At 43.0% G+C, this 25,023-nt stretch overlaps 1 protein-coding gene across 2 annotated transcripts in view; it reads right to left on the minus strand.

Moving 5' to 3' along the window:
- Positions 1–25,023, minus strand: part of oma1 (OMA1 zinc metallopeptidase) — a 106,951-nt gene that overhangs the window by 33,813 nt on the left and 48,115 nt on the right. For both annotated transcript variants that reach the window (XM_060066898.1, XM_060066897.1), the window contains exon 3: positions 1,479–1,652. In XM_060066898.1, the coding sequence (XP_059922881.1) occupies positions 1,479–1,652 (174 nt within the window). The remainder of the gene's footprint in view (positions 1–1,478; positions 1,653–25,023) is intronic.

Consider the following 25,023-nt stretch of genomic DNA (forward strand, 5'->3'; position numbering starts at 1 on the left):
GAAGCATCATCGACATGCCCACACAAGTGGTGTGAGAAATACAGACTTTCTACTCATCATTCACATATGTCATTTACATTTCCTACGGAGAAAATACTACCTCAGGGGTAGTCTTTTTTTCAGGAGATTTTCAGGATACCAATGTCAGGATATATTGTTCAAACATACGGCCGATCATGAGAATAACAGGACTTACTAAGTCGTGGTTTTGGCAAAATTCCTGTAAAATGTTTGCAGTAAGCACTCCACTCCCTCGTCCCCATGTAACCACATGTTTTTCCACCGATCGAATACATAAAAATGTCTGTCCTGGCAGTCCTCTTTCTTTTCTTTTTCGGCAAATATTTTCTCGCTTGCCGTTTCTGGGTGTAAGCTTTTCCTGGCACCAATGGGATCGGAAGCTTCCCCTGTTCCGCCATTGTTAGGCAACACTTTAATCTTGCTGCCTTTCCGTGAGGGCGCGGAGAGGACTGCCTCACTGTGGAGCTCTCTCTCCTGAATGGATAAGGTGATTTTTTTGGTTTCTTTTATTGCCGAGCAGAGAGGTTGGGAGACTGATATCACTGACACTCTATATCAGGCATCTCAAAACGGCGGACCGCGGTCCGGGCACGGACCAAGTGACGGTCCTATCCGGACCCATGACCAATTTAAATAATGCATTTTTTTTTTTTTTATGTTTGTTTTATTATTTCACTATACAAACCATGATTATGTTAATAAAGACATTTCTCACTGAAATACAAATTGAAAGGCAGAATAGTCGGTAGTACAGCATAAAAACAGCAAAAGTAATGATCTTCACAGAGCGATCATGCACTCACCAAACCCCCCACCCCCCCCCCCCCCCCCTCCGTAAATTACCGTACTCAGGAATTGCACACGCAAACACCAGGGATGGAAATTAACACTTTTTGTATCACTTAAATTGTGTCACTTACTTACTTTCCAGTCAGGTCCGATCAAATTTGCATATTTAATACATTCGTCAAACGTCGCTGCACAGTTCCACAACCATTACTGTCAACATCCGGCCCCCTTCTTCTTCTACGCCTCTTTTGCTGTCAACATCCGGGATAATATACCAGTAACAGGGCTCTCACACGCTATTCAACCCATGCACACGCTCACACGCCACACTTCGTATTTCTCACGCAGGGGAATTACCAGGATAGCGCCCACGGACATGCCCTCTTTTGGAGACACTTTTAAAAAATGTGTGGCAGAATTTCTAAATTGTCCGGGATTTTATTAAAGCCTCATACATGTTCACATTGAATTGAAAATCACTTTTCTTATCTATTGTTACTATTATATTGTTTAAAATCTACGCATGTATAAAAAAAATATATAGCGTATAAAAAGATGGTTGGCAAAAAAGATGAGTGGCTGGTAGATTTTTAAATCTACCTGCCACAGTGGCTGGTGGGCAAAAAAGTTAATTTCCATCTCTGACACACATACACACACTGACTCACAGGGAGGACAAAGGCGTTGACTGCGGGGTCTTTGACGACGTGGACGCTCCAGGGGATGGAGGACACCTCGGGAACGTCCTTGTTCCTATCGGCCAGGTGCTGGACCACCTGCTCCACCAAGCGATGACTTGGATCGTCTCCAGGGACCAGCTGCTCCGCAAACTTCTCCAAGTACTAGAGGGGGGCCACACATGCATTCAAACACAAAAATGTGAGCGGTAGATCCAAAAATCAGGAATAGGGGGGCTCACAGGACTTTTATGGCGGGAATTTAAGCCTTTTTGGGCGGCAAGTTGGCAGAGAGTTGTGAGACAAACTGGTAAGTCCTTTTGGAATATCATTTATTATCCCATTCAGATATTATATATATATATTATTATATTCACCTGACTGTCATCGTATGACTAAATGTTAACTTGGTGTATTATTACCGTGCCATGTAAACAGAAGTCCGGAGGTTGCAGCTTGATAGCATTATTATATCATTCGCTAGCATGCTCGCTAATAATAGTTAAAGGGGTAGTTCGGAATTTTGGACATGATTCCCAAGTTAGCCTTGGTGTTCTTTATCATTGGAGACAGTTTAACACATTTCATTCAGTCCTTCTAGTTGCAGAGTCAAGCTAGGCTAGCACACTGAAACGGCGGGCAATACTAGCCTGCTAATAAAACCGTCTTACCCACTCCACAGCACACCCAAGGTAAATCAATTATAACGCCAGACTATAGATGTAAATGTCGGTGTTGATAGAATATTGATAGAAATAAAACTAACCTTGCATCGCATGAAATATCGCATTTTGAGGGACTACTTTCTCTGCAGCAGCGGAATTTAACCTATATCAGTTCGCCACTGCCGTAGCCTACTACCAGGAATATAACACTGCTGCTCAGACACAGCAAGTCCCTCAAAATGCAATGCAAGGTTGGTTTTATTTCTAACATTATTCTTTCAACACAGACATTTACATAGATCGTCTGGCGTTATAGTTGATTTGCCTCGGATGTACTGTGGAGTGGGGAATGATGCAACTTGGGAATCAGGCCCTATGTCCAAAAGTCTGAACTACCCCTTTAACAGTAAACATTTGCACAGACACAACCGGACTCGTTCATTCAATAAACTGACACGCGGAACCGCTTGCTCTCCTCGCTTGTCCACTCACTCGCTGAAGTCACTCACACACACAGTGCCATTCTCGCGCACACACATACGCTACTCTCATAACAGAAGCGTAGTGTGTACTGAATGCATGTTGATGATGTTACACTTCTTATAGGGGGTAACTACATTGACACGACACCGGCTTCCTCCATCTTCTTCGCCACCTTATTAAATAAATCGCTGTTTTCCGACGGCGAAGACAACACGAATATCGTCTCCTTATACTTCCTTATAGCTCACGCCCCCGGGAAAAATCTCGAGCATTCGCAGAACGCATAATCCGATTCCAAACAGATTGATAGGGGACTTAGGGGTCTTAATTAGACTATGAGTAACTCGGCTCGACTTGAGTCCGACTAAGGTGTATACTTGCATCTTAATAATCCAATCAGTCGGACTAAGCCAATAATTAGATTTTCTTGAGTGTCATGTAAACGCACTGAGTGAGGCATGTTGTGGGGGAATTTAGCCTGGGGAAATGGTGAAAACAATATGCCTTTACTGAAAAGTCCCTCAATAGGGCTCCGTGTAGCATCGCTGAACATTGCAACTGGGGAAATAATCTTTCTGTCTTTTTCTCTTTCTTGTTAAATTAAGATATTTTGAAATATTTTGTAGTGGCCTGAATAATAAAATAATTTGGCTGATATATATTTGTATTGTTAGTTTATTTTAGGTTTTTTTCAGGGTTGTGGTAATTTGCAAGATGACTTTAGAGTAAGGCTGGGGGTAAACGATTATTTATCAAACGATTAAATAAATACCAAAAAATTCTTAATAATATACTTTATTTAATACGGAACCCGTAAAGGGACATGAAAAAACTGTGTGCGCATACTCTCTTGCGCTCCGCCTCCAACTACGAGATGGTTAGTTACATCTTTCCTGCTGTCGGCTCCCAGACCGAGGAGCACAGGTGATACGTTCCCTCCAGGTCCGATGCGCTCTCGGGGGCATGACCCTTCACTTTGACCGACAGTGAGTCTGCTTATAGGTCGGAATATGATGGAATGAAGCGGCCACCGATTCTTGACAGGCTGGGTATTTTATTCTCACACACAACCGGACTCGTTCATGACTTCACTAGACTGACACGCACGCTATCGCTCGCTCTCCTCGCTCGTCCACCTACTCGCTGCCGACACACACACACACACACACACACACACACACACACACACACACACACACACACACACACACACACACACACACACACACACACACACACACACACACACACACACACACACACACACACACACAGCCAGTGATATGCGCACGATGTTTCCCCATGCTCACGAGATACTTTCTCGTGCGCACGAGATACTTTCTCGTGCGCACGAGATACTTTCTCGTGCGCACGAGATACTTTCTCGTGCGCACGAGATACTTTCTCGTGCGCACGAGATACTTTCTCGTTTGAGATGCTCCAACATTGCTGTCGTGCTCTTGTGATATGCCAACTACTCCATTTGGCAAAGAGTGCAAATCACAACACCTTTCCGTTTAGGACTTAACTTGAAGTATTTCCATACCTTTGATGATTTAGTGCGCGGACATTTTCCTTTATTGTGACTTTCGTCCATTTCTCCGTCGAAAATCGTCGACGGAGAAATTTGACGTCGACGAATTTTTGACGTCGACACGTCGACGTCATCGACGCGTCAACGTCATCGACGCATCGCTACAGCTCTACTTTAGAGGATTCACTGCAAGCAATATACAAGTAATATAATATAGCAGCATCATCACTCTCTAGCTAAGAAGGCTTCTTATTGGGCCAAAAGACGTAGGGTCATCAGAACTGTAAGGGACATAGAGAAACATATCCTTAAAGTGCGTATTGGAAGTTAATGTTTTTAAAAATATTTATACATAACATTCTCTGAAAATTGCTCTTTGAAATTAAAATGCAGGATTTTATCAGTTTAAAAAAGTATATAGGCAAAAAATCCAGTTTTAAAGTGACTATTTTGAGCAAGGCTTCAAAAACCGTTGTTTTTTTATGTGATACGTCAAACGCGTCATATTACGTAGGAATTGGTAGACGCGGTCGCTGTTGCTGCCTCAGCTCTATGCGTAGTTGTGAGTAGTTACCGCGGTGAGGGGTCTTGTATTCCCCCCCCCCTGTGGTTTTTGGGTTTTTCTAATCGACGAGATGAGGTTTTGTATCTGTGGGGGTTGTTCCAACTCCGACCTCCTGTCCGACCATCTCCGATTTCACAGTTTCCCCGATCGGAGAAAGGATGGAGCAGGCTTTCGAGCCTGCAAACCCTCACGTTAGCTGTACTCACTCGTTCTCCAGTAGGGGCATACACACGACCTCTTTGACGCCAGGGTTGTTGGCCTTTTCACTGGAGCAGCGCTGAAGGTCCCAGGTGGCCAGGCGCACCGCGGCCCGGCCGTCCCGCGGGCCCGGTGCCACGCGGGGCTGCAGGGACACCATCTGCGTGGGTCCTCCCGGCGGGAGGTCGAGGTCGTCGCTCCGGAGGCTGAACGAGGTTGGGCTCGGATGGGACCAACCCGTGTAGGTCAGCCCGCCGTTGGTATTGGTGGACGGAGTTCTTGAGCGCTCCACAAACACCTGGAAACGGATCTTGTCCAGTAGGGAGCAGTTTATGTGATCGACCCGAACCAGGTCCTCGATGCTCTTGAACGGACCGTGTTGGGTCCGATAGGCGACAATGTTCCGGGCGATTTTCTCTGTGATGCCGCGGATGCTCATGAGCTGCGGCGGGGTGGCGGTGTTGATGTTCATGCCGCTGCAGGAGGACATATGCTCCGGGTCTCTCCCCAGGGAGGACGGGGAGTGCTGCGACAAACTGGTCCTACTCGACACGCAGATCTCCACTTTAATAATCTCCAGTTTGGTGGCGCCTATCGCACTCACCAGCGCTAGGTCCTCCACCTTCTTGAAGCCCCCGATGCAGTCCCGGTACTCCACGATGCTCCGCGCCACGGGGCGGTTGACCCCGGGCAGGGTCATGAGCTCTTCCTCCATGGCCGTGTTGATGTTCAGCCGCTCCTGGTTCACCATAATTCTCCTGACACCACAACTCTATCTCCCTCCTATTGCCATGGTGTCTCCCCCTTTTAGGTGGTTGCTGTTCTCCCTCACGGCTAGCTGGCTCAAAATTGTACGGAAGTGGTCCGAAACTGTTATCCATTGTTGTTATGTTGCGTATGTAGTCTATGATGATTAGAACGTCCGTCTACCAATTCCTACGTCACGCTCGAAAACGAGCGTTTGAGATGCGGAAGTAAAATTGTATCACAAAAACGAAATAATCGTGTATTCTAATTTTTTTCCTATGATTCTTCACTGCAGTATCTAACTTCCAATACGCACTTTAAGGAATACGAGGAAACTCTGCATAAAGAAAGTGCAAATTTATACCCCTGTGTGAATAGGGAACCACCCTTCACAATCTCTCACGTTTGCCAACTAGATAGACCACCAGCTTCCCGTGTACACATGAAAAAATAGATGGTAGTTTAGATGGCAATGATGAAGTTGAATCAGATTATGTACAAATGGAAAATGATCATACAAATGGTAGTGTAGCTAGAAGTGATGGAGATGAATCGGATTCTCACTCTGACAGTGATGAGAATCAACCTAGTCAGGATCTGCTTATAAGGAGCCTAAGATATTGGGCAACATCCTACTCCACCAGTCTGGTTGCTTTGTCTGCTCTGCTGTCCATCTTAAAGCTATTTCACCCTAGGCTTCCTAAAGATGGAAGAACTCTGCTTGGAACACAATCTCATGTTGCAACCACTCAAATGCAAGGTGGCGAGTCCTTTCATTTTGGATTGGTGCAAGGAATACTTTAACGATTGAAATGTCTGAGTTTACCAGTGAACCTCACAACTCTTACTTAAAGTTCATCATATATGGCACCCCCTATTTAAGAGTTTAAGACTTCAATTCTGGCCTATACTTGCAGTCCTGAAATGTGATTACACTAAGTCCCAATTTATTGTCTGTCTATTTTGTGTTTTAAGCAAGCCAAAGTGCGTTGTTGAGTAACTGCAGCAATTTGTTAGCGACCTTAAAAATGTACTGCAGGGCTCCAGAGTGCGCCTAATTTGGGCGCACATGCGCCTAGAATTCGGGGTAGTGCGACCAAATATTTTATTTGGGCCCACCGGTGCGACTGAAAATGTATCTGGTATAATTATTATTATTATTTATTTTTTTACAGAGCAGTCCATTCATAATATTGTAATAACCACGGAAGAGGCAGTGAATGAAGTATTGATTAGACAGCGATTTATTAGACACCTAATAAACCGAACACGCAAGACCGGTAACAATAGAAACGCCGGGAAACAAACCCTCGAAGCCCAATCCAGGGGCCTGTACTACGAAGCTCGATTAGAGGGTTAGCGAGGTATGTTGAGGTGAAAGCCTGGGTTAGCTGTACCATGAAAGTCGATCTCTTTAGGCGTCGCTGTATGTATCACCATGGTGACTTACGCTCGCAACCAAACCTGGTCGGGAGCAGCTTTTCAGCGAGTCTACCCGGAGATCGGCTACTTATATCGCCGTGCGCAGCTTCCTAGCCCCTCCTCCGATAATGGCGTCACCATTTGTGGGTGTTCCCATGGACCTCGACGCACTTATTGTACAGGCGTCTCTCCGGAGACGGAGGGTTTTTACGGGACAGAACCGATCCCTTGGCATAGTCTGACGATATTCTTTATGAGAGATACAGATTCGGCATTTATTTAAGGCATTTATTTAATGGTCAAGATATTATTAATCAATGGCATAAATATCGACGGTGCAACCGGTGCAGCTGCCCGGGTTGCCCCCCCCCCCTCAACAACTCAGCGCAAGGCATGCACGATCCAACCCCCCCCCCCCCCCCCCCCCTCAACAACTCAAAACTTGGGTGCACCATAAATACGTGCTGGTGCACCCAAATTCAAAATTTAGGCGCACCAGTGCACCCAAGGAAAAAGTTAGTCTGGAGCCCTGTACTGGCTAATGGTGTAAGAGAGTGAGCCCCCCCTCAGAGAAAAAAATTCAGCTGAAAAATGTTCTAAATACCTGTGTTTTGAAAGCTATTTATTATTTTACACATTTTAAACATCTCTGATCATATTTTAAAACATTTGAAACATTTTTTTTTTTCTTCATTTTGCTAAAGTTAGCCAGCATATTATTTTCTAGGGCTGTCCCCGACTCTGAATTTTCTGAGTTGAATCAGATCTGCCTTTTCAGTCCAGAGATTCGACTATTCGGCGGGGTTTGTTTACCGGCGTTGCTATGGTGACCTAAATTATTATAAGCAACTGAAAAAGATGCCGGTTTGAAACTAAAACTGTGATTCTGAAAAAAGTATAAATGCTATCAAAATTCCGTTTCGATAGTATTGAAGATACATGGTTTGAACGATGGTAAACAGTTGAAAAAGGAATGAGTTACGATGTCTAGAAGTAGGCGTATCAGAATGGGCAGACGTCTTCAATGAAAACAGCTGAAAACGAAGCGGTATGAAACTAAAACTGTGATTCTGAAGAAATTTTAAATGATATCGAAATTCTGTTTAGATATTATTGAAAATACAAGTGTGTAGATTGGTTAAATGGTTTGCACGAAGATAAACGGTTGAAAATTGATTTAGTTATGTAACTTCTACAGTTGAAGTACGACTGATGATTTGTATCATCGACTTTCAGGGGGTTTTTCGGGTTGATTTTTTTCTCACGTTGCGCCCCTATGAAGGTATTATTGTAGCAAAAGTCTTTAGCACCTGTAACTGCAGAATTTGAATGCGTACACTAAAGTCACAGTAAATTTGAAGTCGTATATATTTATTTTGCATGTGTACTCTAAAGTCACAAATGTGTAACAGTACATTTGTAGTCGTAAATATTTTTTTACACCATTGTAAACACAAAATAGGGTACGCAAATCTGTGGTACAGGTGCACAAATCTTTTTGCTACAATTATTGCAGTGCAGTTGGTGCAAAACACATTCGCACACCCGTAATCTGAGAACATGCCCAAAAGGTGTGCATTCGTAAACCCAAATTTGAACTAATGCATCAGAAGTTGCACCTCTGTGAAAATTGTCCTTATAAATAAAATGATAAAGAACCCTATGTTAATTCAGCATTTTAATGAGCGAGCACAAATTCGTTTTACAACTGCTCGAATCTGCTCGAATATACTTCTTGTGCAAGCAACAGGACTTAATAGAAATAGCATGTGTCTCAACAGCAATATAGTGGCTACGGTGACTCTAGTTATACACCAGTTATACCCGTGCGTATGTCCTTTACCAACCCCACTCTCACTCTTTCTATATAGCCTGTGTTTGAAATTTCAAATAATGCTATTGTCCAAAATGTACATGACTATCTAACCATATCTTTCAAAAATAGCCTGAAGAACACACTATTGAGGCAGCAGTGAGGAATCTGTTGAGCTGCATCAGGAGCGAGAGGGCCTCACCAGCACCTCGTGCTGCCCCACTGGTTCCAACTCCTGCTGCCCCACTGGTTCCAACTCCTGCTGCCCCACAGGTTCCAACTCCTGCTGCCCCACAGGTTCCAGCTCCTGTTGCCCCACTGGTTCCTCAAGCTGTTCGGCAGACATCCCAGATGGCCTTGCAGAGGTAATTTCAATGCCTTGTCTTTTTATATCCAAATTTACAGTATAAGTGATAGCTTATTATTTAACCTGGGTCCTGCATTAATATTACTGTCCTCTGTAGCTAATTTTGAATCTTTAACTTGGTTCCGTTGACGGTGAAGTGGGACTTCGGTTGATTATGCGTTGAATTATGCGATCGCATAATCACGTTTTTCTGGAGGGTCTGTTTATCAGACATAGAGACTATGTCAAGCCTACTTGACATAGTCTCTATATGGTTCTTTCTAAAAGTAGTCCGAGTTCTTGTAAAATGTAATATTAAATATATGCCAAATATCTGTCTATGGTTTACTTTAGAAATTTCCCAGCTGCCTTTGGTTGCGGCGGGAAAAGGAAACGTAAAACAGTTCAACCACCACCGACATCTGTGAAATATATGGAGCTGCAAGTTTGTCTATTGGAAGGCAACAAAGACCATATACCCAAAGACGAAATCGTCCTCCTGCAGGCAGGTCTCGGCAGGAGGACTGTGAACATCAGTGAGAATGCCGACCATGAAGATGTAAGCTATTAGTTACTATGAATATCGTCCGTCCGTCCGTCTTTGTATCCTATCTTTGGTGTGATTTCAAGCACTATGATTGGAAAAAAGGATTGTTTTAGTGGCTTTACAATGTCTACATGACAACTTTAATCTTCTACAGATCAGCAGAGCCCTTCAGGAGGAATACCCCAAAATGAGGAGACTATGTGGAGGGTGGCTTTTAAAAAAGGCTGCAGGTGAGATGATAATTTCGTTATGTAATTACCTACTGCTCTTCTCCTATGCTAGCTCCTCTGATACTAATATAATGCTCCATTGATGAGTGGTCATGGTCACCCCAACCAGCATTGAACCTGGGTTTCAAGTGTACCCAACATGACACTTGATCACATTGCCAGTGCGCCAGGCACAGTATGGTAGACAGACTGAATACTCAACTCTCGTGACGAGGCACTCCATACAATTGGACACTTCCAATCTTTCAACAGTCTAATGTACTGCTTTCACTGGTAAGGGTTATGATTTACAATGCTTCTGATTCATATCTTTCATATCGCCTGGCAAGAAATCCTTTGGGTTTCACCGTGGAACTTTATTCAAAGTGAAAGCACATGGCATGACACTGTCATGAACATCACATACACTTCATTTGTATGATTAGTATTAATGACTGTTGTCATTAAGTGTTATTTGTTTGTTGTTATCCATCAGTCATAAGTATTAATAAAGTGTATTAGAAGTTCATGAACGATGTCATGTCAGTTAAGACGGTATCATGGCATCCTTATGTAGGTACCTTCAAATGAAGTGTAACCAAAGGTTTTATTGAAGTGTTTCTGGTGGTGAAGTATGTGTTTCTGGAAACTAAAAAAATATATATTTTTAAAGACATATTCTGTAAAGTTTTTTGTTTTGGTTGCATCGCGGAATGTATGCTCTGGGATTACCTCGCATACATTTTGGAATTTTGTGTGAATGCGCAACAGTTGTCAGATGAGCATACTCCTGGTTTAAGGTTACTGTTGTGGCCAACGAGTAATTATTTATTATTTTTCAAACATTCAGTTATACCGCCACAAATTCATAATTAGCTGCCTTGTAGTATTCCTGTCCTGTAAAGTTTTTTGCAGGCCCTCACGCTGCTGATTTTGTGTTTTTTTTGTGTTTAATTCAGAAACCAGTAATGTTCTTTTGTACCCTGTCAATCAGTTCTCCTTACAAAGTGGTTTGAATTCTAATCTATTAAATTGTATTCTATTTTGTCAAGGTGGCAGTGGCAAGAGAAAAATTACATCCCTACCCCAGGGGACACAGGGGTACACGGGGAAGATCCTAAAAACATCATCCAACAGCGGAAAGTATGTTTTGTATATAGTACCGCTCCAGGAGAGCCTGGATCTGAGACCTTTGGCACATACTGCTGTGGAATTCCATAAGATGCCAAAATACCCCTGCATGGCATGTAGGAGTGAGATTCCCCTTCAGCTCCTTCCACACCATATCAAATTATGCAATGTAAGTCTTTTTTTTGTGTGTTGTTTTTACACTTTTACGCGTTACGCTATGGTGCAAAGTCCTTTTTACTTTTGTATTACTTCAGAAAGATGAGCCCGACCTTATTGATGACGATGACGAAGGCGACCCCGAAGACACAGCAGCCGCCAAAGACGTTAATGATGACGTCATTGCCATGGTAAGCTTCCACTGATGTTTTTGTTTCATACGTAATAATACAATTCAGGAAAATAATACAAATCGTTGTTTGATTGCAATACATCAGCATTACTGGCAACATTACTTTGTTTAATCATATACTTATTTATGACCCTTTGTCTCTTAGCAATCATGTCCAATTTGTGGGCAGGACTTTGCTGTTGACTACTTGCCTACTCATGCAGCATGGTGTGATGAAAGGTATTGAAGGCTGGAGTACGAGAAATGTCATGATTCAGTATATGGCTTTGCCCATGTAATTGTACATTTTACTGTATTTCTGTGTCGCTTTTTGGGTTGTTTATTGAGGTTCTATGTGGTTGCATGTTTCCTACAATTGATGTAACAATACAAGAAAATTTGGAATCGATAACAATATCATTGACATTCCACATTTCTTGATACCTAATCGATATCCTAGCTTTTAGTGTCAAGTGTCATGTAGCTGTAAAGTACATATATTGAAATTGCCAGAAAAGATTTAGAGGATCCACGTAGCATCTGAATTATTACATATAAACAAAACACGCTACCCACCGTATTTTAATGCTTTGAATACTTAGAAAAGCATAGCAATCTTTATGAATGTTGGTATTGGTACTTTTTTCCTTAGTATCGGGTCTTGTGACATCCCTAGAGTGCACATTTATTTATACTTTTCCATTTATCTCTACATGATAAGGCCAATGCCTTCATGCTCCACCCAGCCTCAACTCCAGGACAGAGCTGAAGGAGTGCAGGACAGAGCTGAAGGAGTGCAGGACAGAGCTGAAGGAGTGCAGGACAGACCTGAAGGAGTGGATGATGGTGGTGAGATACATTTTTCTACATTTTACAGTTTCAGTGAATATGATTTACCCCAATGTAGAAGTGCTATGAATCTATTTTTTTCTTCCATTGTCAGCCTGGAGGAACATTGCTGATGTTGGTATGGCGGCTGATAATTTCAGACAGGCACTTTTGGTGTCCAAAGAAGACGAGCGAAATTTAAAGGTCAAACTGGACATGGCCGAAGATGAGGTGGACAGAGAAGGCCAGATAATTAACTTTTACAAGACCCCAAACATTTACTGGGCAAGACCTTTTCATGCCAAATTACAAGGTACAGTCAGAATCAGAATGTGTTTTATTGTAATTGCATCTAAAATACAACAAAATTGGAGCACTACATTGAAAACACATACTCACAATAAAAGCAATTAAGGGTTGATATACTGTAGATAGAATTGAATGCCTTTAGAGACCTTTAGTTGCCGTAGACAGACAAAGTCATTTGTTGATATCTGAAAATTCCCCTACATTGTCAATGTTCCGCCCCATCCCAATGGCTAAAAACAGGGATAACAATAATGAACAATGGACCCATTTTGGTAAGCATGGCACACTGGTTTGGGCCAGACGTTTCAACATTGTAACACCCACTTCAAAAGCTCTGGGAGCTGAATGATCTGAGAATCACTCATGAAACTAGTGAAAAAGGGATAATTTACAGACTTTAGAAGAATGGAAGATGTGCATGGCCTGCAGGAAAGCTCACTTCTAATTATATTTGTTGCCAAGGACGAGGACTGTCCTATTTATAAAACTAATCCTTGTGTTTTCAGGGGATGTAGCTATTGGAGATGGGGTGGCAAGACACTTCCTGAGCCTGGTCATCCACAAGCTCAAGCATGGCTTTGCTATCGATGTTGGTAAGTTCTAGGTTCTCTAGAAGAGTTTGCATTTGTTGGTATCGTGCGAGGATTTCATGGTTCATTAATTATTGGTTTTAATGTGTAATGCATTAATTCATTTGAAATGTAATATCTTCCCCCATATTCTCTGCATGCCAAAGAGAACTTGCTTTTCTGGATTGACCCAATGATATATAAAAGTATCAGTAAACACTGGCCTTCTGTATGTTTTTTTTCTTTAGGAAACTCATGTGGTGCCATGCTTTTTGAGGGCCAGTCGGATCACCTTGTCCCCTCTTCTTCAAAGATATTTATGCAAAATGACATGTTCATAATGGCTGGGCGGATGATAGGGCATGCCTTTCTTCATAGTGGCCCGCGCCTGACAGGCCTTAGCCCGGCCGTGCTACATGTTTTGGCTGGTGGCACCCCACAAACGGCCACCATTGCCCTTGAAGACATTAATGACATTGATGTTCGAGAAACCATTGGACCAGTAAGTAAAGGGGAGTGCACAATGCATACATTGGTTTACTGTTGTCAGGTCTTTACTGTGCTGGCAAATGCCAGAGTGCTTGTCAATCTTATTTGAGATACACAATGTGTTTGGAGAAGTAAACTGAACTTCGAGGGACCAATTTGTAATATATTGATATAAAATGTTGCTGACTTCATACTTTTTCTGTCCAAGCTTTATGAAGTCTGTGAGAGCAACAATGGGAACCTCACAACTCTATCTGTGGAGCAAAGGGATGCCATGAATAAACTCGCTGTGGAAATGGACTACTCAATTTTGAAAGAGACCAACCGCTGTTGGCTGCTGCATAATAATTCAGGATGCAGTAAGTCCACATTTACAGCAATGTTGTACAGCACTGTTGTTCAATGTATGAAACCTAATTTCGACTTGTGTATACATCTTCGGACACTGGTCTTTGATACGTTTGCAGTTGTCTGGAGTATAACACTATGTATGCCACTATGTATCTTAAGTATCTGCACCAGCATAATCATGGTATCCAAATAGTCTATCCACCAAGCAAACTGATATTTAAATCCAAAAGGTTTTGTAATGTAGAGCTGTTCAAAGTTCACCCCCATATCCTCAAGCAGGTGTTGCGAAACGTGAATGCACATGCACAGTCGTTCCTTATGGAAAGGCCATTATGGACAGCGATTCTAGGTTCATCACAGATGGGCCGTACGGTGAAAATTAGAAAATTTAAATCATCCGGATAGTCCTTATCTGAGTGGATTACTTTTAAGGTTAGCGATTTATGGTAGAGCAATGTGAACCAGTCTAGATGTAAAGGACCTATGACATGCTGATTTTTTTGGAGCTTTTACATAGGCCTTAGTGGTCCCCTAATACTGTATCTGAAGTCTCTTTGCATGCAAGGTTGGTGCGTGGTTAGTGCATGGTTGTAGAAGCATAACCGAATCTTAAGCCTTTCCAGGAACACCAAGATGGAAATGCCCCTATAACTGTTGCAGAAACTTTTAAAATGTTTGCCAATGTAATATATTTTCCAGAGCCCAGCAGGATTTTCTCTCTGTGCTGTATTGTATGTTGATATGAGCCTGGATTTGTTTCCACTATGAGTGTATTAGCAGTTCATCATGCAAAACATAACAGTGATTCTAAGTCAGATGTTCCTAAATGCAGTTAATGCTTCTGAATGACTGTTGAATATGTAGGGAAAATGTCTTAACCTACGGTCCCTCTCGTACTGAGCAGTATTAAAACATTTCAGTTGGGTAAAAATAACCTGTCTCAGGACGGTCTAGGGTGAGGGTGCGTCATCCAAAAGCATTAAGCCTTCACAAACAAACTTATCTTTTAAGGTTTTTGGACGGATTAAAGAACAGCTGAAGCAGATCAAGCAAGGTCTGAAAGAGACCTATGTTCTGGACTTGTTGGAGGCAAGACCTGATGCCATCACACAAGTGTTCCCATCCGAGGCCGAGGCTACCTGCAGTCCCGAGGTAATAACTCTTATTTTCCTACTCATATGTTTTTGGTGTGAATGCTGCTAGCATTCACAGCTTTGAAATCCTATAAATGTATTGGTGTGAATGCTGCAAGCATTCACATCTTTGAAATCCTATAAATGTATTGGTGTGAATGCTGTAGCATTCAAAGCTTTGAAATCCTATAAATGTATTGGTGTGAATGCTGTAGCATTCACAGCTTTGAAATCCTACATATTTGGTGTGAATGCTGTAGCATTCACAGCTTTGAAATCCTACATATTTATTTTTGGTGTGAATGCTGCTAGCATTCACAGCTTTGAAATCCTACGTATTTGGGGTGAATGCTGCTAGCATTCACAGCTTTGAAATCCTACATATTTGGTGTGAATGCTGTAGCATTCACAGCTTTGAAATCCTACATATTTGTTTTTAGGGGTCCAAGCCAACAGGTTGGATCCCTATTGTTTTTGTAAGGATTTTTATTAGGGGTCCAAGCCAACAGGTTGGATCCCTATTGTTTTTGTAAGGATTTTTCTTCCTATTATTATTATTTCCCCCTAGAAGTGGTACCACAGCCCAAACCGTAAATGGTGCCGACACGCCAATTGCATGACTAGATCCAGGTCCCTGAACACTACGCAGACGACAAAATCCAGACACGCCGGCCACTAGGTGGCGCTATACCAAGGAATACGCGTTTGGGGCTATAACTCCCACACCGAACCTCCCAGAGTCCAAAAACTTGTACACACAGATGCACTGGAGTCTGCTGCATCTTTTGGCTTAGGCCACGCCCATTTGCGTCAATGAATATTTTTCGCAAAATCGCGAAAACCGCAAAACTGTATTTTCGCTACTCCTCCCACATTTCTTGACCAATCAACACCAAACTTTGCCCACGGCATCGTCAGACGCACACGCAAAGAAATCATAGACAGTTTTTTGATCCGACCTTCGACGACGAAACGGTAGAGTTTTGAATATTTGTTTATTAGCTAAATTAGACGTGGAAAATTAAAAATCCAAAAAAATCCAAAATTAGACATCGGATCGAGTCCAAATTCTACACACATGTCGGTGCTTACCTTAATGACGTTCGATAAAAATGTCGGAAAATTTCGCCATTAGGGGGCGCAATAAACGAGGAAATTGTATATCTTCTACAAAATTTCGCCGCAAAAACGCTACACTGACTTCTCGCTACTCCTACCACAGTCAAATCCTTTGTATCCACAGGTTCAGGGTAGCGTTTTGAACACATGCTTCGCGTTGTGCCGGCGAAATGCACATTTCTTGTCGCGTTGTGCCGGCGAAATGCACACTTCTTGGACCCCTGCATAACTGCTTGCAGTTCTAGTTATACTTCCCGCGGTGAAAGTGGTACTACAGCCCAAACCGTAAATGGTGCACACGCGCCAATTACATGACTAGATCCAGGTCCGGCACCGCTACTCAGATAACCAAATCCATACACGCCGGTCCCTAGGTGGCGCTATACCAAGGAATACACGTTTGGGGCTATAACTCCCACACCGAACCTCCCAGAGTCCAAAAACTTGTACAAACAGATGCACTGGAGTCTGCTGCATCTTTTGGCCTAGGCCACGCCCATTTGCGTCCATGAATATTTTTCGCTAAATCGCGAAAACCGCAAAACTGTATTTTCGCTACTCCTCCCACATTTCTTGACCAATCAACACCAAACTTTGCCCACGGCATCGTCAGACGCACACGCAAAGAAATTATAGACAGTTTTTTGATCCGACCTTCGACGACCAAACGGTAGAGTTTTGAATATTTGTTTATTAGCTAAATTAGACGTGGAAAATTAAAAATCCAAAAAAAATCCAAAATTAGACATTGGATCGAGTCCAAATTCTACACACATGTCGGTGCTGACCTTAATGATGTTCGATAAAAATTTCGCCATTAGGGGGCGCAATAAACAAGGAAATTGTATATCTTCTACAAAATTTCGCCGCGAAAACGCTACACTGACTTCTCGCTACTCCTACCACAGTCAAATCCTTTGTATCCACAGGTTCAGGGTAGCGTTTTGAACACATGCTTCGCATTGTGCCGGCGAAATGCACATTTCTTGTTAGGGGTCCAAGCCAACAGGTTGGATCCCTATTGTTTTTGTAAGGATTTTTTTTATTAGGGGTCCAAGCCAACAGGTTGGAACCCTATTGTTTTTGTAAGAATTTTTCTTATTAGGGGTCCAAGCCAACAGGTTGGATCCCTATTGTTTTTGTAAGGATTTTTTTTATTATTAGGGGTCCAAGCCAACAGGTTGGAACCCTATTGTTTTTGTAAGGATTTTTCTTATTAGGGGTCCAAGCCAACAGGTTGGAACCCTATTGTTTTTGTAAGGATTTTTCTTATTAGGGGTCCAAGCCAACAGATTGGATCCCTATTGTTTTTGTAGTGTTTATTTTTATACTTACCCCCCTGAAAGTGGTACCACAGCCCAAACCGTAAATGGTGCACACACGCCAATTGCATGACTACATCAAGGTCCGTGTAGACTACGCAGACGACAAAATCCAGACATTTCGGTCACTAGGTGGCGCTATACCTAGGAAAACATGTTTGGGGCTATAACTCCCACACCGAACCTCCCAGAGTCCAAAAACTTGTACACACAGATGCACTGGAGTCTGCTGCATCTTTTGGCCTAGGCCACGCCCATTTGCGTCTATGAATATTTTTCGCTATATCGCGAAAACCGCAAAAATGTATTTTCGCTACTCCTCCCACATTTCTTGACCGATCAACACCAAACTTTGCACACGGCATCTTCAGACGCACACGCAATGAAATCATAGACACTTTTTTGATCCGACCTTCGACGACGAAACGGTAGCGTTTGGAATATTGGTATATTAGCTAAATTAGACGTGGAATATCAAAAATCCCAAAAAATCTAAAAGTAGACATCGGATCGAGTCCAAATTCTACACACATGTCGGTGCTAACCTTAATGTCGTTCGATAAAATTTTCGGAAAATTTCGCCATTAGGGGGCGCAATAAACGAGGAAATTGTATATCTTCTACAAAATTTCGCCGCGAAAACGCTACACTGACTTCTCGCTACTCCTACCACAGTCAAATCCATTGTATCCACAGGTTCAGGGTAGCGTTTTGAACACATGCTTCGCGTTGTGCCGGCGAAATGCACATTTCTTGTCGCGTTGTGCCGGCGAAATGCACACTTCTTGGACCCCTGCATAACTGCTTGCAGTTCTAGTTATTAGGGGTCCAAGCCAACAGGTTGGATCCCTATTGTTTTTGTAAGGATTTTTCCTATTATTATTATTTCCCCCTAGAAGTGGTACCACAGCCCAAACCGTAAATGGTGCCGACACGCCAATTGCATGACTAGATCCAGGTCCGTGAGTTCTAGGCAGACGACAAAATCCAGACATGCCGGCCACTAGGTGGCGCTATACCAAGGAATACGCGTTTGGGGCTATAACTCCCACACCGAACCTCCCAGAGTCCAATAACTTGTACACACAGATGCACTGGAGTCTGCTGCATCTTTTGGCCTAGGCCACGCCCATTTGCGTCTATGAATATTTTTCGCTAAATCGCGAAAACCGCAAAACTGTATTTTCGCTACTCCTCCCACATTTCTTGACCAATCAACACCAAACTTTGCACACGGCATCTTCAGACGCACACGCAAAGAAATCTTAGACAGTTTTTTGATCCGACCTTTGACGACGAAACGGTAGCATTTTGAATATTTGTTTATTAGCTAAATTAGACGTGAAAAATCCAAAATCCAAAAAAATCAAGAATTAGACGTCGGATCGAGTCCAAACTTTACACACATGTTGGGGCTATCCTTAATGTCGTTCGATAAAAAATTCGGAAGATTACGCCATTAGGGGGCGCAAGAAACGAGGAAATTGTATATCTTCTAATTGGCCAAAGGAATGTTCTTCAAACTATAAGGGAACCATCAAGGGGCAAACCCGAGTCTATATAAAAAATATGGCCAAGAATTTTTAATGTGGGCGGGAGTTATTTGGCAAAGGAAAATTGTCTTTGGAAAATTTCGCCACAAGGGGGTGCAAAAAAACGACAAAATAATATATCTCCTAACTGGCCAATGGAATGTTCTGGAAACGCGTTTTGGGCTACAACTCCCACAACGAACATCCCACAGTCAAAACCTTTACATCCACAGATTCACTGGAGTCAGTTGCATCTTTTGGCATAGGCCAAGCCCATTTGTTTTGAACACATGCTTCGCGTTGTGCCGGCGAAATGCACACTTCTTGGACCCCTGCATAACTGCTTGCAGTTCTAGTTATGATTCCTACCAAGAAAGTGGTACCACAGCCCAGACCGTAAATGGTGCCGACATGCCAATTGCATGACTAGATCCAGGTCCGTGAAGACTATTCAGACGACAAAATCCAGACACGCCGGCCACTAGGTGGCGCTATACCAAGGAATACGCGTTTGGGGCTATAACTCCCACACAGAACCTCCCTCAGTCAAAAACTTGTACCCACATATTCACTGGAGTCTGCTGCATCTTTTGGCCTAGGCCACGCCCATTTGCGTCTATAATTTTTTTTCACAAAATCGCGAAAACCGCAAAACTGTATTTTCGCTACTCCTCCCATATTTCTTGACCAATTGACACAAAACTTTGCACACTGCATCTTCAGACGCACACGCAAAGAAATCATAGACAGTTTTTTGATCCGACCTTCGACGACGAAACGGTAGAGTTTTGAATATTAGTTTATTAGCTAAATTAGACGTGGAAAATCAAAAATCCAAAGAAATCCAAAATTAGACATCGGATCGAGTCCAAATTTTACAGACATGTTGGTGCTAACCATAATGACGTTAGATAAAAATTTGGAACAATGTCGCCATTAGGGGGCGCAATAAACGAGGAAATTGTATATCTTCTAATTGGCCAAAGGAATGTTCTTCAAACTATGAGGGAACCATCAAGGGGCAAACCCGAGTCTATATACAAATTATGGCCAAGAATTATTAATGTGGGCGGGAGTTATTTGGCAAAGGAAAATTGTCTTTGGAAAATTTCGCCACAAGGGGGCGCAAATAAACGACGAAATAATATATCTCCTAATTGGCCAATGGAATGTTCTGAAAACGCGTTTTGGGCTATAACTCCCACACCGAAGCTCCCACAGTCAAAACCTTTATATCCACAGATTCACTGGAGTCAGCTGCATCTTTTGGCATACGCCGTTTCTCCATTTCGAACACATGCTTCGCGTTGTGCCGGCGAAATGCACACTTCTTGGACCCCTGCATAACTGCTTGCAGTTCTAGTTATTAGGGGTCCAAGCCAACAGGTTGGATCCCTATTGTTTTTGTAAGGATTATTAGGGGTCCAAGCCAACAGGTTGGATCCCTATTGTTTTTGTAAGGATTTTTTTTATTATACTACCTCCCCCTAGAAGTGGTACCACAGCCCAAACCGTAAATGGTGCGGACACGCCAATTGCATGACTAGATCCAGGTCCGTCACCGCTACTCAGATAACCAAATCCAGACACGCCGGTCACTAGGTGGCGCTATACCAAGGAAAGACGCGTTTGGGGCTATAACTCTGAACCGAACCTCCGACAGTCAAAATCGTTATACCCCCAGATGCACTGGAGTCTGCTGCATCTTTTGGCATAGGCCACGCCCATTTGCGTCTATGAATATTTTTCGCAAAATCGCGAAAACCGCAAAACTGTTTTTTCCCTACTCGTAATATTCTTTCGCTTTATATCCACAGATTCACTGGGGTCAGCTGCAACTTTTGGCACACGCCGTGCCCATTTGTTTTGCACACATGCTTCGCGTTGTGCCGGCGAAATGCACACTTCTTGGACCCCTGCATAACTGCTTGCAGTTCTAGTTATTATTAGGGGTCCAAGCCAACAGGTTGGATCCCTATTGTTTTTGTAAGGATTTTTTTTTTAGGGGTCCAAGCCAACAGGTTGGATCCCTATTGTTTTTGTAAGGATTTTTCTTCCTATTATTATTATTTCCCCCTAGAAGTGGTACCACAGCCCAAACCGTAAATGGTGCCGACACGCGAATTGCATGACTACATCCAGGTCCGTGAGTTCTAGGCAGACGACAAAATCCAGACATGCCGGCCACTAGGTGGCGCTATACCAAGGAATACGCGTTTGGGGCTATAACTCCCACACCGAACCTCCCAGAGTCCAATAACTTGTACACACAGATGCACTGGAGTCTGCTGCATCTTTTGGCCTAGGCCACGCCCATTTGCGTCTATGAATATTTTTCGCTAAATCGCGAAGACCGCAAAACTGTATTTTCGCTACTCCTCCCACATTTCTTGACCAATCAACACCAAACTTTGCACACGGCATCTTCAGACGCACACGCAAAGAAATCTTAGACAGTTTTTTGATCCGACCTTTGACGACGAAACGGTACAGTTTTGAATATTTGTTTATTAGCTAAATTAGACGTGGAAAATAAAAAATCCAAAAAAAAATCCAGAATTAGACATCAGATCGAGTCCAAATTGTACACACATGTTGGTGCTAACCTTAATGATGTTCGATAAAAATTACGGAAAATTTCGCCATTAGGGGGCGCAATAAACGAGGAAATTGTATATCTTCGACAAAATCTCGCCGCGAAAACGCTACACTGACTTCTCGCTACTCCTACCACAGTCAAATCCTTTGTATCCACAGGTTCAGGGTAGCGTTTTGAACACATGCTTCGCGTTGTGCCGGCGAAATGCACATTTCTTGTCGCGTTGTGCCGGCGAAATGCACACTTCTTGGACCCCTGCATAACTGCTTGCAGTTCTAGTTTTTTATTCTTACCTCCTTAAAAGTGACTCCACAGCCCAAACCGTAAATGGTGCCGACACGCCAGTTGCATGACTAGATCCAGATCTCTTCGGACTACGCAGACGACAAAATCCAGACACGCCGGTCACTAGGTGGCGCTATACCAAGGAATACGCGTTTGGGGCTATAACTCCCACACCGAACCTCCCACAGTCAAAAACTTGTACCCACTTATTCACTAGAGTCTGCTGCATCTTTTGGCATAGGCCACGCCCATTTGCGTCTATAATTTTTTTTCGCTAAATCGCGAAAACCGCACAACTGTTTTTTCGCTACTCCTCCCACATTTCTTGACCAATCGACACCAAACTTTGCACACGGCATCTTCAGACGCACACGCAAAGAAATGATAGACAGTTTTTTGATCCGACCTTCGACGACGAAACGGTAGCGTTTTGAATATTTGTCGCTTAGCTACGTTTTAAGTCGAAAATCTAAAATCCAGAAAAAAAAGATATTAGACGTCGGATCGAGTCCAAATCTTAGACACATGTTAGCGCTACCCTTAATGGCGTTCGATAAAAACTTCGGAATATTTCGCCATTAGGGGGCGCAATAAACGAGGAAATTGTATATCTTCTAATTGGCCTAAGGAATGTTCTTCAAACTATGAGGAAACCATCAAGGGGCAAACCCGAGTTTATATGAAAAATATGGCCAAGAATTATTAATGTGGGCGGGAGTTATTTGGAAAAGGAAAATTGTCTTCGGAAAATTTCGCCACAAGGCGGCGCCAAAAAACGAAGACATTGTATGTCTCCTAATTTGCCAATGGAATGTTCTTAAAACGCGTTTTGGGCTATAACTCCCACACCGAACCTCCCACAGTCAAAACCTTTATATCCACAGATTCACTGGAGTCAGCTGCATCTTTTGGCATACGCCGTTTCTCAATTTCGAACACATGCTTCGCGTTGTGCCGGCAAAATGCACACTTCTTGGACCCCTGCATAATTATACTTCCCGCGGTGAAAGTGGTACTACAGCCCAAACCGTAAATGGTGCACACGCGCCAATTACATGACTAGATCCAGGTCCGGCACCGCTACTCAGATAACCAAATCCATACACGCCGGTCCCTAGGTGGCGCTATACCAAGGAATACGCGTTTGGGGCTATAACTCCCACACCGAACCTCCCAGAGTCCTAAAACTTGTACAGACAGATGCACTGGAGTCTTCTGCATCTTTTGGCCTAGGCCACGCCCATTTGCGTCTATGAATATTTTTCGCTAAATCGCGAATACCGCAAAACTGTATTTTCGCTACTCCTCCCACATTTCTTGACCAATCAACACCAAACTTTGCCCACGGCATCGTCAGACGCACACGCAAAGAAATCATAGACAGTTTTTTGATCCGACCTTCGACGACCAAACGGTAGAGTTTTGAATATTTGTTTATTAGCTAAATTAGACGTGGAAAATTAAAAATCCAAAAAAAATCCAAAATTAGACATTGGATCGAGTCCAAATTCTACAAACATGTCGGTGCTAACCTTAATGATGTTCGATAAAAATGACGGAAAATTTCGCCATTAGGGGGCGCAATAAACGAGGAAATTGTATATCTTCTACAAAATTTCGCCGCGAAAACGCTACACTGACTTCTCGCTACTCCTACCACAGTCAAATCCTTTGTATCCACAGGTTCAGGGTAGCGTTTTGAACACATGCTTCGCGTTGTGCCGGCGAAATGCACATTTCTTGTCGCGTTGTGCCGGCGAAATGCACACTTCTTGGACCCCTGCATAACTGCTTGCAGTTCTAGTTAGGGGTCCAAGCCAACAGGTTGGAACCCTATTGTTTTTGTAAGAATTTTTCTTATTATACTAACCCCCCTGAAAGTGCGACCACAGCCCAAACCGTAAATGGTGCCGACACGCGAATTGCATGACTAGATCCAGATCTGTTCGGACTCAGCAGACGACAAAATCCAGACCTGCCGGTCACTAGGTGGCGCTATACCAAGGAATACGCGTTTGGGGCTATAACTCCCACACCGAACCTCCCACAGTCAAAAACTTGTACACACAGATGCACTGGAGTCTGCTGCATCTTTTGGCCTAGGCCACGCCCATTTGCGTCTATGAATATTTTTCGCTAAATCGCGAAAACCGCAAAACTGTTTTTTCCCTACTCCTCCCACATTTCTTGACCAATCAACACCAAACTTTGCACACGACATCGCCAGACGCACACGCAAAGAAATCTTAGACACTTTTTTGATCCGACCTTCGACGACAAAACGGTAGCGTTTTGAATATTGGTTTATTAGCTAAATTAGACGTGAAAAATAATAATAAAAAAAATAAATAAATTAGACATCGGATCGAGTCCAAATTTTACACACATGTCGGTGCTAACCTTACCAGCGTTTGCTAAAGAAATCGGAAAATTACGCCCTAAGGGGGCGCAATAAACGAGGAAATTGTATATCTTCTAATTTGCCCGAGGAATGTTCTTCAAACTCAAGGGAAACCATCAAGGGGCAATCCCGAGTCTATATAGAAAATATGGCCAAGAATTATTAATGTGGGCGGGAGTTATTTGGAAAAGGAAAAATGTCTTTGGAAAAATTCGCCACAAGGGGGTGCAAAAAAACGACGAAATAATATATTGGCCAATGGAATGTTCTGAAAACGCGTTTTGGGCTATAACTCCCACACCGAACCTCCCACAGTCAAAACCTTTATATCCACAGATTCACTGGAGTCAGCTGCAACTTTTGGCACACGTCGTGCCAATTTGTTTTGAACACATGCTTCGCGTTGTGCCGGCGAAATGCACATTTCTTGGACCCCTGCATAACTGCTTGCAGTTCTAGTTAGGGGTCCAAGCCAACAGGTTGGATCCCTATTGTTTTTGTAAGGATTTTTCTTATTCTTACCTCCTTAAAAGTGGTACCACAGCCCAAACCGTAAAAGGTGCACACACGCCAATTGCATGACTACATCCAGGTCTGTTCGGACTACGCAG

This window comes from Gadus macrocephalus, chromosome 12 (assembly GCF_031168955.1).
Source record: "Gadus macrocephalus chromosome 12, ASM3116895v1".
Taxonomy (NCBI): Eukaryota; Metazoa; Chordata; class Actinopteri; order Gadiformes; family Gadidae; genus Gadus; species Gadus macrocephalus.